This window comes from Pleurodeles waltl, chromosome 7 (assembly GCF_031143425.1).
Source record: "Pleurodeles waltl isolate 20211129_DDA chromosome 7, aPleWal1.hap1.20221129, whole genome shotgun sequence".
In the NCBI taxonomy this organism is placed as follows: Eukaryota; Metazoa; Chordata; class Amphibia; order Caudata; family Salamandridae; genus Pleurodeles; species Pleurodeles waltl.
In genome coordinates, this window is record NC_090446.1 from 219,350,395 (window position 1) to 219,370,799 (window position 20,405).

Sequence of the window (20,405 nt, forward strand, 5' to 3'; positions counted from 1 at the left end):
TCCAATCTTCCTGGCTGCACTTTCTATTAATGCAACCATTTTAATAGGGGGAGCACAGACACTCTACTCCTGTTGAGTAGGGGCAAAGTGTACAGAGTTCGAAAGGGAGTAAAAATATAATGTCCAGCAAAAGGTGAAAAATCTGACTTGACCATGCACAAAAGGCAAAACTCCTACAGGCTCAACCCGTTGCCTTACAGTATGCAACACAGTCACTAAGGGCCTGATTTAGGGATTTGGCAGAAGGGTTATTCCATCATAATGTTTATAATGGGATTTAGATTTCGGCGGACAGGATATCCATCACTGTTGTGACGGAGTAACCCTTCCGCCAATATCTAAATCAGGCCCTAAGTGCTAACTGTTGCTGTTAGCAGCTGTGTAGCAGATATCACATCAAACTGTCGTAGAGAACTGGCTTTCGCTTTAAAAGGGTATGTAAATGGTCTTCCTGGCCCTGAGGTCGTGCTAGTGGTAACTCACAAGAGTAGGTGCAATCCTCTCTGTCATTGGAGCTCTCAGGCACCCCTCTTGGACTGGGTGCAAGTACATAGATCCTGCACCACTAACTACAATGAAAGAATTACCACACAAACCTTCTAAGTCATTTTAGAAGGGGCCGGGTATATCCACTCTCCACAAGATAGATATTTGCGCTTTTTGTCAACGGATGTAATTTTATAAGAAAAAATAAATAATAATTGCTCATTCATACATAGTGCATGAATTATTTCTTAGGCTACTTTAGACCATGTTTTGACCACATTCAAAGTGCATCAAAAAGAAAGATAGCAACAGCACTTCCATTCAATCCGTGGAACCATATATATTTTTTAAGGAGACTACCAGATAGGCTTGCAATTGTGATGCGTGTTTCGAAAAACGACAACCCCGGTTCTTATCTTTGATAAATACAAATGAACGCCTGGTTATTAAAAGCCTTCTCTGTATGTCATACTCCATATTACATTTCACAAATCAACTGAAGGGCACATATTCCAAGATACATTTGATCTTAAGCCAAAGTCAGTATTTATAATTCAGTGATCCTGCAGAGCTATTTTAAACGAATAGGAAACGATTAAGACAATATTGTTCAGCATTGAATTTTCGTTGTTTTTATACTTCCCTTCCAAGCACAACCAGACACCAGTCAAAGGATACTTTTAATTCCATTAACATTGGATGGCACAAGTACTGCCTAAAACAACAAATCAAAACATGTGGAATTAGTAGAGGTACATCAACTGATTTATTTAAAAATAGCAGAATTAAGCAATTATTCCTAAACAGTCGTTAATCTTCCTGAGAGGCATCCACCCACACTCCACAGCCGCGATTCTATCCACCCAAGCAGCAATACTGTATCGCTGGGTTGAAATACACAGAATGCAGTAAATACGTTTTTTAAATGTTCTTAACGTATGATATTTATCAGTTATACAACACGAATGAATCTAAAATTTAACTAACAGTTTGGACTTTTAATACGTGTGTACACTGAAAGAAAGTTGATGTTTCTTTTTTTTTTTACTATTGTGTATCGCACGTTTTACCATTCAGCACAGGCAGTGAGGCCGAGCTGAGTAGAGGATAATTTTGAAGGCTTTGTTAAAATGTGCACCGACGTTGATATTATGTACATCAAATGGAATGTTTTAGATTGAAATTGATTGATATTGATGCAAAAGAATATATACTTCACAAAAATGGCCCAAAGTCTGAGGGAAAAAAGTTTCTGAGGACACATTTTTGGGGAGCGTCTCTCAAGAAAATAAAAAAGGTGAGTTTGATGCTACTGTTTTGTTTTTCTGTTCGAACGTGCTTCAATAAATATATCTAAAACTGTACCATACGTGACACAAGGAGTGGCTATACAGAGAATAAGTATTTTAAATGGTATAAGGAAGGATTACAAATAAATGGCAGTTTAATAAATATTGAATAAAGCAATGGAAAAAACTATGGTGATCTGTAAGTACGACCATTAACTATGCTCTTCTGTGCGAAAAGGAAACATGAAAAACTAGGAAGGTTAAAACATATATAGCTGATGAAGGTACACATAAATCAACATGGCATGTTATCCCTGTTAGGGCCAGGTGACTAAAAAGCAAAAAATCACAACTTTTGCAAAGATAACTCTAACCCACAATGGATTTGAGGATAAACCCGATACGGACTTTCAAATAGATGTAGCAGACGTAATCCCTGATGCAATTAGATAAGAAAAAAGTTTACGTTCATTAGGAGAGAGAGAGATTTAATCCATTCTACCACTGTGCCTACAGGTTAGATTAAATGAAGATAAACTTTGCTTTGCAGGAAGAATTCCACAAATCTTCCCGGAATTCAAACCACAAAATAGTTACGTATCCAGGGTTGAGGTAAATAATTATCAACCTCGTTGCATCTCCAACATATGGGTGAATCTAATAACTTATCTTTAAATTCATGTTAAGGGGTTCAAAGTGTAAGATTAATCAGGGAAAAGTTGGTTTGTGGTATAGTGGTGAAAAGAAGTAGTCTAATATTGGAACAAAATACCATACTAAATTCATCAACAGATTGGTTGGCATAAGTGAGTGACGACCACTTAGATTGTATATTGTAATTACTAACAGTGTTCGGATCTCTACCAAATCTGTAAACCATTGAAGAGATTTGACCAGTTAAATCAGAAGCTGATAACTTCCCCATTACCAGCACAGAATTTCAAATCTGAACAATACTTGAAATGAAAACAGATGCTTCCAACTGCAAAAAATTAAAGCAGTACACAGGGAACACATAAAATCCTGCACTTATTTTATAAAAGTCGAAAAAGTAGGATTGATTTCATGTTCACAACTCAGAAAATGCTCCATGAGGTGCCAGTCTTGCCAATATAAAGCCTGATTTACAAAGGAAAGTGTCACTTTTGAGTAAGTTTACACTTTTGAGTAAGTTCATTACTTTTCAGTATTCACAAACTGCACTTCTGCAGTAACTTATACTTCTGTAGTATCTTACACTTTGATAGTAAGTCCAGCTCTACACATGGCCAACTACCAGTGCTGCAGGCAGCACCCTCCCATAGAAAGTATTGAAGGTAGGGACTTAAAATAAAACCCGATAAGAAATAGAGTTAAACATTATATTAAAAAAGAGTACATTTTATTATTTAATTAAATAATAAATATGTGCTACGTATATATTTTTAACAGTACTTTATAATTTTTTTAATAATTTAATTTAAACAATATTATAATCAGTGATGCATCACTTTTTCCTATTTTGTAAGTGTCAACATGATAGTATATGTTCAGGCTTTGATAACATGTATGTTTACATGTACAAACATATAAAAAACTCAATGTATTCTTACTGGTAGGGAGCTATTGCAAAAACATAAATATCACACATCGATGTAAAATTTCTATAAATTATATTTAATTATGGTTTATCAAAAGTTTTATCTTCACATTCTTATTTCGGATCATAGTACGATTATTCTTCAATTAAATTGAATAAACAGTTGTCAAAATTACAAGAACTTACAGCAAGATAATTGAGTTAGCAGATGTCCAGTTCACTTTAGTTAGCAGTTGTCAGGATTAGAAAAACTTTTAGCCAACACATGTTTTGCGGCAACACAAGCTGCATCTTCAGAGCATTTTCTTAGGCAAAATTTAAGTGATATATGGTTGCAAACATGGTTGTCTGCTCATGGTGAATGTAAGGGTACATAAAATGTTTCATAGTTTCTTGACTCTTGCACTCATGATTTCTTGAGGTTTTTTTTAGAGCTTCCTACCGTGATATATAGTACTCTGCGTTGTGGCTGCAGCAACCTCAGTTTGCATCCGAGTCATGGCATCTTCCAGCTGTAGGAAACTCTCAAGAAATCATAAGAGCAATAATCAAGAAATTGTGGACCCATCCAGGAGGCAAAAATGTATCTGTTTTTATCGACGCAGCAGATCTGCGTAAGATGATAAAAAAAAACACTGCTCCCACTTGTTTTAAAAGTCAGCTCCTAGAAGAGCCCATGGCTCAGGGGCTTAAGTGGAGAGAGCATGTGGCCTCCCTCCGAGCCTTCTTTAGGCCCCAGGCACCCCATCCCCAGGACCGCTTTTTAATTACATTAGGAGAGGACATGCAACACACTCCCTGAGCCCTTCCTCCAGGGCCTTTGTGTTAAAGTGGAAGGGGGACATGTGACCACCCCTGCCCCCTTCTGAGTCTTTTTACGTTCTGGGGACACCACCAACTATGGAAAATTATTTTATTTTGGGTGATGGCCCCAGGCATCTCATCCCCCTTTTTTTGTGGGGACGGGGACTTGTCAGGCCAACATCAGCAGATGTCCACACAAGATCAAATAATCCGAAAGCTTTTTTTTTTACGCAGGACTTCTGCAGGAGACCCATTGGATTCAGCTGCACTAGATTGTGATATTTATTAAATATTAGTTTCACTAATGAATATACAACTAGCTTTCTGCCAAATGAGGAGTAATTCTGGTCAGCACTTTTTCCTGTATGTAATTTTTCCTACGGAAATTGCATGTGGAAAAGTATTCTGGGACCACCCCCTTTTCTCCACCCCTGCTTGACAGACCACCCCAAAACTTCCAGAAAGGAGCTGAGGTGGCTGTTTGGTTTTGTGAAAGTGCCACATCTATTAGCCAAACAAAAATCGCTATTCCTATTGTCAACACTAAATCATGAATAACTATACAGTGGCTATTGCCACAATGCAAAATATGTCTGCATGGGGTTGTGGGTGTGTGTGTGGGTGTAAATATGTTCTATTCTACATCAATAAATTCAACAGTGTCAGTCATAAATCAGGCACAAAGTGAATTGACGGCACAGGCAAATGAAAGTGATGACTTAAACATGCACTTGGCATGAACGTAACCTTACAGCATACTGCACAACTGAAAAACAGATGCCCAGATGTTGACAAAACAAGGATTTGTGCACATGCACTGTGCAAGCAGCCCCATAAAATTGTTCCTGCCAATTACATGGACATGGCAGTTGGCCTACTTTTCATTATTTCTAATGTTGAACAGATAGTTTAAATGATGGGGCCAACAGGCACTTTGTGCTGTTGGGTGACCCAGAGCTAGGCCATCCTCCAACCGTTTATCTGATGGATCTTTTTTTTGTCAAAATGAGAAGTGAAGGTGGTTAGCATTAGACAAACAATTGTATTAATAGTGTAACTTGATTGGTTACACAATGAGGACTAAGAATCAGAATTACAGTTAAGGAGTTTTATAACAAGTTGACAGCCACATTAATATAAGCCCATCTCAATAACATGCTGTAAACGTACAAGATAACAACAGGATAGCCAAACCACCTGAAGAGGTTTAGGCAAATCAGCAGGAGGCAAACCAGAAGTTCAGTTACAGCAATACTGAAAATTAGCCATACAAACTGGTGCTCAGAGAAGAGTCTCCAATCCTCTCTCCTAAACATTAGTAATGTCTAAAATCATCTAATTTAGTATCTAAATCAATCAAGAGTAACTAATAAAAAAAATCTTAAAAAATAGGAAATGCTGAAAAAGTAGAAAAATATATATATGCGCATGCATAAACAGGAAGGTGTCAGCGTTTCAGAAGCGCGGTCAAGAGCCTTCTGGAAAGGGATAAGTGTTAGCCTAAGCCACACTTAGCAAAGGGTAACTATAAACAGGACAAGGGGGAAAGCATAGAGGTCTGCACCTCTCAACGTCCAAAGAATTAGTGGCCCATATCAACTTTTAAGAACACTAGTTAATGCCACATGAATCTTCTAAGTAACACCCCTCGTTCACGCCTTAAGGGGTTCAATTGTCTTTCCATTCTCATGTTATAAGATGCAAAATTTTCAGATTCTCCCAGACCGGTCCTAAGAACAATGTCGACCTTGAGTATCTGAAAATCCTTGATACATTACTGAATGGGGACTGACAGTTAACATTCTGTCTCTCCGTGTTCTTTGTCGAGGTCCTTTCCTAAGGCTCTCTATCGCTAGTACAGTGTTAAATCTATTCTCAAGCTAACAATCTATGTGAATGCACCAACAAAGAAAAGACACACAAGCAGAAATGGAAAACAATATTTAATGCCAAAAGAAATACTGGCCTAGTCATATGAAGTTTAAATGTATAATTCAATGGTGTACATCTAATATGTGTCATTGGTGCACATATAACTACAAATAAATGAACATGTCAGTACATAAACTCAAATTAAATTCATGCTACAGTTTTAGGTAAATGCAATGCAACTTTGAATACCTGAAAATAAATGCAACTAAGAAATACACTACAATATTCAAATGTAAGCCATTAGTACACATGTTTACATAAATCATTCTCTTTTCTGAAGTAAATATATTTCAACAGAGTAAGGCTGATCTTATTTATTCAATCCTTGAAGACCATATTTCTTGTAAGAAGGTTAAGGCACACAGAATATGTGAATTTCTAGTTCTACAGTGAATACACTTCAGTACTAGGGTCAAGTGCAGCACTTTACATAAATAACTTTAGAACACACAAATATGTAGTGGTAAGTACACATATATATTGCATATTTATAACTTCTAAGGATGGAGCCAAAATCACGTTGTTCCATTGGTGAGGGGTAGTTTTAACATCTGCCGTACACACGGGTTAGGATAATAGGCAGGATCATTTCACAGAGGGTGTGGTTCATATTCTAGCCATGCAGGAAGAGTCTGCATGCTGTCCTATTTTGATACCTGGGCTTGACTTAAACAAAACCATTTGCAGTGAAATTCTGGAGGTTAGTACAACAATTGAGACCCCTGCTTTCAGGAAAATTCCCTCTTGAAAAGTAATTAGTGAGAGACTAATTTTAAAAAAGTATTGCTACTCAGTTAGTTCACGTACTTAAGCCAAGTATTGCTATGCTCTAGGGAATTCAGCTTCTTAGGAATCAATGTAAATTTGTAGGCTTTGACAAATATATAGTAGAATCATATGCAGCATACATAAGGGCATCCACAGGTGTGTACACATATGCACATAAAGTTATGCCATTTGTGTGACAATGCTGTGTGCTTGCATTCCTCCAAGGCTCAAAGTTGGGGTTCTGGTCGAGATAAGTGCATTGCTGGTGGAGGTTCCCAGAATTTGCCTTTTGGTAGATGGGGGCTTTCATGATGTTATGAACACTGAGAAAGAAAGGTAAGGTGTGCATTCACACCCTGAAACTTTTCCCAGAACTCTAGCTAAGTTTGCCACTGCCATAACTTGGATATTTGATGTTTTAATCATATGGCAGAGAAGGATAAGTTACTTACCTGTAAATCCTAGTTCTCTTCCAGGGGTATCCTCATCAAAGTCATAAACATTGAATATTCCCACCCTTGTGCGGGGACCCCGGAGCATATATAAAATATATACACATTATACATGTGTAACAAACAGTCATGCAGGCTATCATGTTAAAAACAGGCTAAAATGCTTTATTTCTATGAAGTTTTTTTTTATTTTTTTTATTAAATACTACAATAGAGCCTAAATAAGTACCCAAGCTCCTAAAACTAGGCTTGGGGAAGTAAGCAGTAGCAAACTCTAGTTAAAAAAGTAGAGAAAACTGCATTGAAAAACAATGAAGCATTCTTAGCCAATAGGCTGCATGTAGGTTAACACAGGAGAACCATAAAAACTTTGGCACTGTGCCTTTAAGACCCTGAGCACCTCCAGTATCCCACCATGCCTCAGGGGTGAAGGAAAGGTGACAGTTGGTTCACAGTTAGGTCAGTTCTTTTTACGGTGACAATTTGTATAATTGAATCAAAATACTGTCTGTCCTGCACTTCCAGTAGACGTGTGTCCGGGGAGGAGGGTGGGTTGTTTATGACTTTGATGAGGATACCCCTGGAAAAGAACTAGGATTTACAGGTAAGTAGCTTATCCTTCTCTTCCAGGGGATCCTCATCAATAGTCATAAACATTGAATAGATTAGCAAGCCCATCCCTAAACCCAGCGGACTGTCCGATAGAAGTGCAGGAATAGACATGTCTTACGCAAATAAATTCCTTAGAGAGGCCTGCCCCACTTGGGCATCCGCTCTTGCATCTGAGTCTAAACAATAATGTCTTGTAAAAGTATGGACAGACTTCCATGTAGCAGCCTTACAAATCTCAGATATAGGAACATTGTTAAGGAGAGCAGCAGTAGCCGCTTTTCCCCTTGTGGAATGCGCTCTAGGCCGCGCTAGCAATTGTCTATTAGCTAGCTGGTAAGTATTAACAATACAAGAAACTATCCATCTTGATATTGTTCGCTTAGATGCTGCTTCTCCTGTCCTTAAATGACCATAGTTCACAAACAAGCGGTTAGAGTGTCTAATCGATTTTGTCTTGTCCAGATAAAATTTCAGCACTCTTTTAAAGTCTAATGAGTGCAATGCTTTCTCAGCCGGAGTTTCCGGATTGGGAAAGAACGTCGGTAAAGTTATGGTCTGATTAATATGGAATTCTGACACCACCTTAGGAAGGAAAGATGGGTGAGTTCGTAGAACTACTCTATTGTCATGAAAAACCGTGTACGGTTCTTTTGCAGACAAGGCCCGGATCTCACTGACCCTCCTCGCTGAAGTAATGGCCACCAGAAAAGCCGTTTTCCACGTAAGGTGTTGTAAGGAGGCCTTATGGATAGGCTCGAAAGGAGGGCCCATAAGTTTTGCTAGGACTATGGGGGTCATTCTGACCCTGGCGGCCGGTGGCCGCCAGGGCCACCAACCACGGGAGCACCGCCAACAGGCTGGCGGTGCTCCCACGAGCATTCTGACCGCGGCGGTTCAGCCGCGGTCAGAAACGGAAAGTCGGCGGTCTCCCGCCGACTTCCCGCTGCTCGGGGGAATCCTCCATGGCTGCGGAGCGCGCTCCGCAGCCATGGGGATTCTGACACCCCCTACCGCCATCCTGTTCCTGGGGGGTCTCCCGCCAGGAACAGGATGGCGGTAGGGGGTGCCGCAGGGCCCCTGGGGGCACCTGCAGTGCCCATGCCAATGGCATGGGCACTGCAGGGGCCCCCGTAAGAGGGCCCCACTGTGTATTTCAGTGTCTGCAATGCAGACACTGAAATACGCGACGGGTGCAAACTGCACCCGTCGCACCCCTGCAACTACGCCGGCTCAATTCTGAGCCGGCGTCCTCGTTGCAGGGGCATTTCCTCTGGGCCGGCGGGCGCTCTTTTGGAGAGCGCCCGCCGGCCCAGAGGAAATGTCTGAATGGCCGCCGCGGTCTTATGACCGCGGTGCGGTCATTTGGCGGCTCCCTCCAGGCGGGCGGCGCCTGCCGCCCGCCAGGCTCAGAATGAGCCCCTATGTTCAGTTCCCACGGAGGAGAAGGCCTCCGAATTGGCGGAAAAACTTTCTTCAAACCTTCTAAGAAATCCTTGACTACAGGTTTCGTAAAGAAGGATTCCTGAGAAGGTGACTTGCGATAGGCAGTAATAGCAGACAAATGTACCTTAATAGATGGTACCTGCAGACCGGATTTTGCTAGGTGAAGCAAATAGGACAGTATGACGTCCTCCTGCGCCCGTATGGGATTATGGCCTTGCTGACAGCACCATATGTAGAATCTCTTCCACTTAAAAGCGTAGGAACGCCGCGTGGAAGGCCGTTTGGACTCTTTCAAGATGTTCATGCACTCCTGCGAGAGTCCTAGGTGCCCATACTGCAGGAATTCAGGAGCCATGCTGTTAAGCTCAGAGAGGGTAGGTTGGGATGCAGAATCCTGCCCTCCATTCTGCTCAGAAGATCCGGTCTGCACGGCAGCCTCCTGTGAGGTTTTTCCGACAGGTTGAGGAGATCCGTGTACCAGAATTGTCGAGGCCATTGTGGCGCTATAAGAATCATTCTGGTCCTGGATCCGTAAAGTTTGCTGATCACTGGCGGAATGAGGGGAATCGGCGGAAAAGCGTAAAGAAATGTCCCTGACCAGTCGATCAACAGGGCATTCCCTCGAGATCCCGGACGGTAGAACCTGGATGCGAAGTCTGGGCATTTCCTGTTTACATCGTCTGCAAAGAGGTCCAGTTGAGGCCAACCCCATTGCGCGAAGATGTATTCTGCGACTTCGTCGTGCAGGACCCAATCGTGAACGTCCTCCAGGTGTCTGCTTAGAAAGTCTGCTTCTACGTTCTGCTGACCTGGCAGGTGAACTGCTGTGATTGACATTCCTCTGGCCAGGAGCCAATGCCATATCGCTGACTCTTGTGAAAGGGGTAGGGATCTCGTTCCCCCTTGTTTGTTCAAGTAATACATCGTGGTTGTATTGTCCGACTGTATCAATAGAGTTTTCCCCTGAATTAGCGGTGTGAAAGACTTGAGAGCCAGATGGACCGCTCTGAGTTCTAGCAGATTGATGTGGTACTGCTTCTCCTTGTCTGACCACAGACCCTGCGCTTGAAAAGGACCCAGATGAGCCCCCCATCCCTGAAGAGACGCATCCGTTACCAGAGTGTCGGATGGAAGTACCTGGTGAAACGGAGCGCCCAATGACAGGTGAGGTCTGTGCATCCACCATCTCAATGACTGAAGTGCTACCTCCGGTAGCCGCATTGTGTCTTCCCAGCGACCTGTTCTTTGGCTCCAATTGGCCTCCAATGCCTCTTGGAGGGGTCTCATGTGGAGTCTGGCATTTGGGACAATAAAGATGCACGATGCCATGGAGCCCAGTAGTGATGTCACCTGACGTGCCGTAGGTGCGCTGGCTCTCAACAGGTCCTGGCACTTCTTGTTTATTGAGGACAGTCGTTCCTCCGAAGGATACACTTTTTGTAGTTCTGTGTTTATGATAGCTCCTAGGTAGTGAAGACTCTGCGTTGGAGTCAAGGTTGACTTCTGGTAATTGACCTGAAAACCTAGAGCTTCGCAAACTCCTAGTACAATGTCCTGATGGCTTCTCGCCTGCTCCGGAGAAGAAGCCTTTAGTAGCCAGTCGTCTAGGTATGGATATATGTATATCCTTTGTCTTCGTAGATGCGCCGCCACCACTGCCATACATTTCGAGAAAACTCTTGGAGCAGATTTCAGGCCAAAGGGTAGAACCCTGAACTGGTAATGCTGTAACGCTACTCGAAAGCGCAGGAATTTTCGATGCTTTGGAGCTATTGGGATGTGGAAATACGCATCCTGCAGGTCGATGGAGCACATCCAGTCTCCCTGATGCAGTTGAGGGAAAATTTGGTGAAGCGCTAGCATTCTGAACTTCTGCTTTCTTAGGTGTTTGTTCAGCAGTCTTAGATCCAGGATTGGCCTGAAAACGCCCTCTTGACCCTTCTTTGCTACTAGAAAGTAACGGGAGTAGACCCCCTTTCCTCTGTGGAGGCTGCTTGAAAAGGAGAGAATAGCCATGTTCGACAATATTGAGCACCCATTTGTCTCTTGTGATAGAGTGCCACTCGTGAAGATGAGCAATAATACTTCCCCCCACCGGAGTGGTGTACAGTGTCGAGGGAAGCGAGACTTCATTGCTTAGTGGGTGCTTTTGGAGTGGACTGTTGAGGTCTGCTTGACCCTCGCTCCCTTGTGTTTCTTTGCTGAAACAGAGGGCGTCCCTGTCGTTGCTGAGACCTTTGCGACCAATGAGGGGTTTGAACCCTCTGTTGGAAAGGGCGTCTATCGTACGGTCTGTACCTCCGCCTGAAATCTTTCCTTCTTTCGAGGCCTACCGCCTTCATGGTATCCACCTCGGTCTTCATGCGGGCCATCTCTTCGTCTGCATGGGCACCGAATAGAGAATTCCTGGCAAATGGGAGATTCAGGATACGTTGTTGTGCCTCCTGTTTCAAGCCAGTGAGCCTCAGCCAGGAAGATCTCCTCGCACAGATACCATGTGCGTACCCATGAGCCGCCAAATCCGCCCCATCCGCTGCCGCGCTGATAACTTGGTTAGATACCAGGCATCCTTCCTGTAGAATCTCTTGGAAATCTTGCCTGTCTTCTCTGGGCAGTTTTTCTGTAAATCTACTGAGGGAATCCCACAGAGAACGATCGTACCTGCCCAGGAGCGCAGACGCACTAGAGACCTTCATTGCTGAAGCCGCTGTCCCGCACGTCTTTCTTCCCAGAGAGTCTAAATGTCTGCTCTCTTTATCCGGGGGTACCGTGGATGAAGATGCCACCGAGTGGGTCTTTCGGGCGGCAGCTATGATCACTGAGTCTGGTGGCGGATCCTTCCTAAGGAACAAAGGGTCTTGCTCTGGAGCCTTGTACTTTTTAAGAATCCGAGCCGGGGCAGACTTAAGCGAGGCTGGGGCCAGAAAAGTGTCCATGGTCGGCTGCAACAAACCAGGCACTAGAGGCAGCAACTTTTTCGACGCTGATCTCTGTTGTAGCGTCTCAAAGATGATTGATGAGGAGGTAGACGGTTCTGGAACCTCTATATTGAGTTTCTGCGCTCCTCTTAGCAACACCTCGTTGAAAGTGGTTATGTCATCCACTGGTGAGACTCTAGCAGGTGGTGAATCTGTAAGAGTAGGTGAGTAACGCCCGACAGAAGAACCTGATGAAGACCAAGAGGGTGATCTTCTTGAGCGCGACCTGGATCTCCGTTGAGAGCGAGATCTGCTGCGGGACGCTGTAGCCGAGCGCCTAGACCTCGCGGTCGGCTGTCGAGGAGCTGAACGAGCCCGTTCTGCCCCGGCTGTCGGCGATGGCGTTCTTGGCGGGGAGGCAGTGGGTGAATACATTCGCGAATATTGCGAATCTGGGGAGGCCGCTGGTCTGTTGAGGCTCTCCAGCCATCTCGGAGATAGGTTGATGGGCGAGACATGCCCAGGAGATGCTCTTGACCGAGAAGAGTCGCTCGGTATGGAGACCACTGGAGACGGAGCCTTGTCTGGCGAGGGGCGATGTTCTGCTCCCTGTTGGACAGGTAAAACCTGCGTCGACGTCGATGGCTGTTTCGACGTCGAAGGACGCCCAGTCGGTCGGTCCTGCCTCGACGTTGATTGCCTCGACGTTGATTGCCTTGACGTCGAATGGCGTTCCTTGGACCTCGACCTGCTCGCCGTCGTGTGCCTCGACGTGGAGCGATGGGAGGTTGACGGCGGATGTTTCTCGTGCCGTCGTGGAGATCTCGACGCCGTGTGTCCTGACGTCGGGGGGCACACAGCCTTTGCCGGCGACCGGGCATGCCGGCGATGGCTCGACGTCGATCGGCGGGCTGCCGTCGACGGAGACCTGCCCCTGCTCTGATGTTCCCTCGACGCCGTTCCCTTCGACGTCGGGAGCGTCGCCGTCGACGGCGATCTATGCCGGTGAGGCGGTGGTAGCGACGACGTCGACGGTGAACAAACAGGTATTTTCCTACCTGTCGACGTCGACCGGGCCATTCTCTCCTGAGAATGGCCTTCTGGATGCCTGGGGAGTGAGGAGGATGTGTTCTTTTCCTCTCCTGAAGCCCATGAAGTCGGATCTTCTCTCTGTTCTTACAGTACTTACAAGTGTCAGGGCAGTGACTCTGAGGCAGGCACACTATGCACAGAGAGTGGGGATCTGACTGGGCCTTCTTCTTCCCACAAGCAGGGCATTTGACAAAAAGAGAAGGCATTTTTCTGTCAGAAAAAACCTTCCCTGCTCAGACAAAGATGTTACTTGTCGAGTGAAAAGTGAAAAAACGCTTTTTTAAAGAATTTTTCTGAGGAAAACTCAGAAAAACTGAGAGCTCAATGCTCCAGGATCCTCTCAGAAGAAGCCGGAAAAAAGAACTGACCTAACTGTGAACCAACTGTCACCTTTCCTTCACCCCTGAGGCATGGTGGGATACTGGAGGTGCTCAGGGTCTTAAAGGCACAGTGCCAAAGTGTTTATGGTTCTCCTGTGTTAAACTACATGCAGCCTATTGGCTAAGAATGCTTCATTGTTTTTCAATGCAGTTTCCTCTATTTTTTCACTAGAGTTTGCTACTGCTTACTTCCCCAAGCCTAGTTTTAGGAGCTTGGGTACTTATTTAGGCTCTATTGTAGTATTTAATAAAAAAAATAAAAAAAATAAAAAACTTCATAGAAATAAAGCATTTTAGCCGGTTTTTAACATGATAGCCTGCATGACTGTTTGTTACACATGTATAATGTGTATATATTTTATATATGCTCCGGGGTCCCCGCACAAGGGCGGGAATATTCAATGTTTATGACTATTGATGAGGATCCCCTGGAAGAGAAAGAATATTAAGCCTTCAGGAGTGTATGGCACCTTGTTTCAGAATATATTACTTATTTACTTTCAGACCACTTACCACTGTTCTTGGTCAGGGAGACCTACATAAAGAAAGGAATGAAATATGCAGGCAAGATTCATGAGACCTTAAATATCATAAGGTTTTTTCTTGCTGCAGTGACTACTCTAATAAAGGCTATGGAGACTCGTCATTCTCCCTCAAAGAAGCATATTGGAGGGTCAATTGGGCCAAGTCAGATCCACAAGAAAATCATGAGAGAGTGCTCAATCAGGTATCTGTGGTATGTAGAACTAGTGGAGAAAATGGTGAGGCCAATGACTGCAAGCCTAAATGAATGGTGACTGCTGAAGAAACTCATTAAAAAACAGAGAGACTGTTCCAGAAGCTTCCAGGGGGCACTGTATGGAACATATAAGGTGTAGTAAACAGGAATGCAATCCCATGAAACTGATAGTATGGGAGATGAATCCGTTCAATGCATAAGAAAATTACAGCGCACACACTGCCAGAAAGTTAATGCCAAAATGCATAGAACATGAAAGTTCAGAACTTACTATAAGACTCTACACAGTTCAGTGAATGGGCTGATAATTCAGTCGTACAGGTGGCAGGAAAACTCCGCCCCAAATTGCTTCAACCTTTTAATGGAGTTCTGCGTATCCTGACATGAATATACCACTACTGTTCTCATAAACGAAAAGGCAAAGCCGAAGACCAAGACCAGTCATATCACCTCACCTCCCTTCTAAATGTGGAGACCAAGATATTAGCCAAAATACAGGTGAACAGGCAGCTCTCTCCCTAGCCTCATCACTAGTACACCAAGATCAACCAGGTTTATATCTCACAAAGCCATCTGGTTGAATAAATGAAGACTTAGTAACAGACTGCCTGGACTTTTCACATTCCTGGAGGACCCCTCACAATATGGTCTCTGGATGGCAAAAGTCCTTTGACTTCATTGAGAGTAGTTGGGACTTGAAAATGATGGGTGTTGGGCCTTTTTTGTTTCCTGTCTTACCCTACTGTATAGCAGCCCAACTGACACAGATAGTGTAACTAAGCACACCACTGCCAGTCTGATCCAATTTGGAGAAGGAGACCCAGTCAAGACTGCCCTCTCTCTTCCCACTGCTGTTGCCTTAATATTAGAGCCACTGGACTCCTGGGTGACAGCAGATTTACGGATGAAGGAATTCCTGTGAGTGCATGGCTGTGTGGACTTAAATCACCATATGTGGACAATATTGTTTAAGTCATAGAAAACCTAAATATCTCCATTATGGTGTAGCTGGAGATATTTAATCTTTATGGCAGATACTCAGGAATGGACATTGAGTACAAAGCTCCACTCTTTTGCCAGAAAAATGCAGGGCATGAGACCCCCCAAAGAAAATATACCAGAATGGTTATTTCTGTATTTAGGAGTCGAGATCACCAAAGACTAGACTAGCTTTTAGGAATGTAACCTGTCTCCACTACAGTAGGCATTATGTGGTGATGCAGAATACTGGGGGAAACTCCATTGGTCAACTCCTGGCAAGACTACACTGTTCAAAGTGATTTGCGTACCAGTATTTTTAGTTATGCTACAGAATACTACATTTGGGATCCTGCAACCTTCTTCCACCAGGTAGAAACTATGCTTGGAACGTTGTCTTTTGAACCCAGAAACCCACACTTTCCACGCTTTTAACTATATTACTTGACTTCATTCTAGGTGGCTTCTCTAGCAGTTCTGACTGACTAGTTATATTAAACACTGGAGGAACCTTCCATAAAAGGTTACACAGCCTTGGCCTTGCCTCAAACAACAGCCACAGTGGCTAGCGCACCAGCCATCATGCATGACAAGATCAGTTGGATGGAGGGACAAAAATGAAAAAAAAAACTACAGTCTGTGTGGGAATTGATCTGGGTGAGGTGGTAGAAAAGAAGACGCAGAGAGATTGTGACATTATACACATTTAAGCTGCCGACTTCGGAGTTAGATGAACCAGGTTCGAGTCTCAGCGTTGATTCTGGGCAAATCACTTAGGCCCTCATTACGACTTTGTCGGTCTCATCATAACACCGCCGTGGTGGCGGCTGCCAAAAGACCGCCATGTTGGCGATCATCCAACCGCCGTATTAACAGTAAAACAGTGATGACTGCCAAAATACAGAAAAAAATCCGACACCGCCAGGACACTGGAGGATGGGAAAGAGGCTGTTCCACCACCAGCTCTGCCAGCCTGACAACTTTTCACCCACCACATTATGATCCACAAATCGCCAAAGCAGTCCTTCCATGGCAGAAAACCATTGGCAGAGCAAACTGCCGCGTTCAGACACTCACCTCAAACAGAACACCACACCATATTGGGTGGTTTGAATACCTCACACCTGACACGCATACACACACCAGACACACCTACTCACTGCACTATATAACACCCCCCACAAACCCACAATCCTTTGTAACAAAAACGACATTCACATACACTGAGGAACCAAAACCTAGTGAGTAAGCACTTGTACACCATGGGCACATATACACTACCCACTCAGCACACACCACACAACTGCACAAACAACACAATACACACATCACGACTACACACAAACACCACAACCAAACATCACACAACCAAACACCCCCACCCCACCAAGCACCCTTACACACACAGCACCCACACTCACCTAGAACACAACCACCACCATGTCCTGCCAAAGCACCCATGCTTCACAGATGATGAGTTAAGGGTCATGGTCGATGAAATTGTCAGGGTAGAGCCACAACTATTTGGAGCACAGGTCCAGCAAACATCCATTGCCAGGAAAATTGAGTCATTGCAGAGAATTGTCAACAGGGTCAACTCAGCAGGCAGCCAACCACGCACAAGGGGCAACATAAGGAAGAGGTGGAACGACCTACAGGGAAGGTGCATTCCATGACATCGGGACACCAAACTGCCGTGCAAAAGACCGGCGGTGGGCCCCCACCTCCTCCACCCGAGTTCACATCGTGGGAGGAGAAGGTCCTGGACATACTGTTTTCAGAGGGCCTGACTGGAAAACCCAGAGGACTGGACTCTGGTAAGTAACTACCACTTCCGCTGGCACTATTTACTCCTGTCCAGCATGCTTCCTCACCACCCAAACAATCCCCAATTCACTCTATCTCCCACTACACCTCCCACCTAATCACCTAATGCCCCTCTCCTGCCTGCCACATTAGCATCCAGCCTCAGTGCCCACATAGTCCCTGGCAAGTGCATGGATAGCAGTGCCAATATCAATCACTATGACTCCCATAATGCACTAGCCCATCTACAGGAAAACCTGCTAGGTACACTTCACAGCACAATTTTTGCATGTATGATTACTGCACTAGCTACACCAACTGGATGCTTCGACTGAGGACCACTGCACGGTAATAACAGCAATGCAATGGCACAACACAATGGCAAACAAGGCCAGGCACAGCCACAGCACTGCACTAAACCAAATGGCCACTTAACCAGATGTGCAACCCTGAAATGGGCTGAGCATGGGCTAAAAAGTAAGAAGGTAAATCCCATGCACCAAATGCACAACAGGACAAGTTACCATGCATACACACATACCCTCCTCCCACTTGGATCCCATGCTGTAATGTACAACCATCCCCACTCACATCTAGCAAGCCTGATTTACCAAGAGCAAACAGGGCACACCTGCCATGTGAACCATCGCACACGACCTGATCCCACCCACCAAAAGCTACCAATCTAGATTGACACCAATCCCCAATAGAGCAGTGTACACATGTCTCATTTCACTATCCACAAACAATGTATGCAGTGCTGCATCTTTCATTGCCATTGCTAGGAATCATGTCAAAACACTGTATGCATCAGACAAAGAGACCACCAATCACACCTCACCAATCACTCTCTCACTCCATCCACAGGTACCCCTACCACTGCCACCTTGAAGAGGATGCCAGAGACAGACAGCCCTCCTCAGGATGAAGGCCCCAGTGAGGACAACGCCTCGGGATGTCTAGACATTGACAATTTTCCTGGCCCATCTAGGATACCTGGTCAGTCCACCACTCCCTGCCTCACCCTGCCCACATCAACCCCCCCACTACCCTGTGGCATCAACAGCACAGGCAACCCTTCGTCCCCAAGCCTGCGTCCCAAGGACAGTTCAATCAATAGTGTGCCCCACAGTACAGGGACCTGAGTTGACCCCTCACACCCAAGACAACGAAGTACCTGGTGACACTGGGAGTGGGCACACCATGCCAGGGGCACAGGGGGATAGGACGCATGGGAGGGAACCTGTGGGCCAGAGGATGGGGTCCCCAAGGGAATCAACTGACCAGGAAACCATCTCCCAAGTCCTGGGAGCATACCAACACTCCCAGGGCAGGATGGGCCAGCTAATCACCATGGTGGAGGAAAACCAAAGGCTGCAGAGGGAATACCACCAGGAGGTCATGCAGCAGTGGCAGGCCCACAATGCCACCATGGCCTCAATTGCTCAGGGACCTGAATATCATCCTGCTGCTTCTTCCTCCCACCAGCAGGCCTCTTCCACTAGCCACATAGCAACTGAGCCATCCACTTATGCCGCAGGTAGTAGAATGGAGGCCCTGCCAGGGGAACCACTGGCCTGGCACTCCTCCCTCTGTAGCTGAAGCCCCCCGCAAATGTGTACATCCATCCAGACATCTGGCTGGAGAAGATGCCTAGACAAAACCCACTGCCAGGAAGTGAAACTCTCATGATTTGTCTCCCTTGTGTGCCACTGTGACACCCTGTTGACTGTTCAATGACATTACTCCATTTTTCCTTGGCCCTTGGCCCAGGCACTACCTACAGCTGTGTCACCTACTCTGATTATTAAAACTATCATGACCCCACTCATCACCTGTTTGTCACTGTATGCACCATTTATTGGATTCTCAAATGTCCCCTGTATGCCCAATAAACACTACTGTTCACAGCAACTGCTTATGGGTCTTTAATTGAACATGTACAATTGTTATGACAGCAGCAATGTGATGTGAATATACCCCACTAAACCAACAGGCAGTGTAATGGACAGCAGAAGAAGGCCTCCTCTGCAGGAGACACAGTACAACAGATATGTCCCTGGGCATATGTAAGGAATTCATAGTCCAGGCACACACTACAGTAAAATCACTCATCCAACCTGCAAAATAGACCATGACACAGAGTTACATCAGGATAGAAGGCATGGTGCCACACAAAGCGCATATGCAGTACACAGTTGTCCAGCCCAGTGTAGATAGCCACTAAAGCAGTGCAGAACAGATGATACTTCTACATCCCCAGTCACAGGAAACACATGACAATACAATGTAACTGCCATCTGTCATGTGCAAATCACCATTCTGTATACAGTTGCCAAAAGCTAATGAGCATGAATGTGTCAAGCCATAGGTAGCAAAGGCAATGATAAACAGATCACAGTCAGTGGGTAGAAATACATTAGGAATGGATAATGCAGGACACATAGCTCAACACAGGTCTGTCCATAGGAGATGCGAAACTGGCAACCTGCAGTGAGAACACATGTTAGATAAGTTACATGTCAACTCAGTACCTTACATTCAAGCACTCACCTCCAACAACAGACACACATAGGAATAGGGACACAATACAATACCTCTGATAAAACTAATCAGGAGGACCATTGTCAGCAATCAATGTGGACACAACAAAACTTCCTCATATGCCACAACATCACTACCCATGTCTGCATCACCAGCCACTGGTCCAAATGGGGGAATCCGATGTAGCTGTCTAGGTGTTTCAAGAAAGCACACAGTACATCCTTCAACACAAGACTGAACATGGAATGTGACATCCCTGCTGTCAAGCCCACTGTATTCTGACAGCTCTGACAGGATGTGTACCGTTGGAGGAATGGCATAGGGATTGCGTATGGCAGGTATGAGATCAGGCTCCAACTGGCCACATAGATCCATGATAGTCTAACAAATCAGACAATAGGTCTGGATGATATTCCTGTCCTCCAGGGTTGCGAGGTCAACTAGTGGTCAGTACACAGGTGCATGTCTCAATCTCCTCATGGCACGGTTCCTAGGATAGAGAGGAGAAAATGTACATAATAATGAGTACTTCACACATGTAAGCAGTACATGGCATCGTCATACATACCGAATACTTCAGACA

General features: G+C 44.8%; 1 protein-coding gene across 1 annotated transcript in view; it reads right to left on the reverse strand.

Moving 5' to 3' along the window:
• The window catches only part of SPO11 (SPO11 initiator of meiotic double strand breaks), an 883,213-nt gene that overhangs the window by 492,059 nt on the left and 370,749 nt on the right, over positions 1-20,405 (reverse strand). The window contains exon 7 of the mRNA XM_069201619.1: positions 1,165-1,201. Coding sequence (XP_069057720.1) covers positions 1,165-1,201 — 37 coding nt within the window. The remainder of the gene's footprint in view (positions 1-1,164; positions 1,202-20,405) is intronic.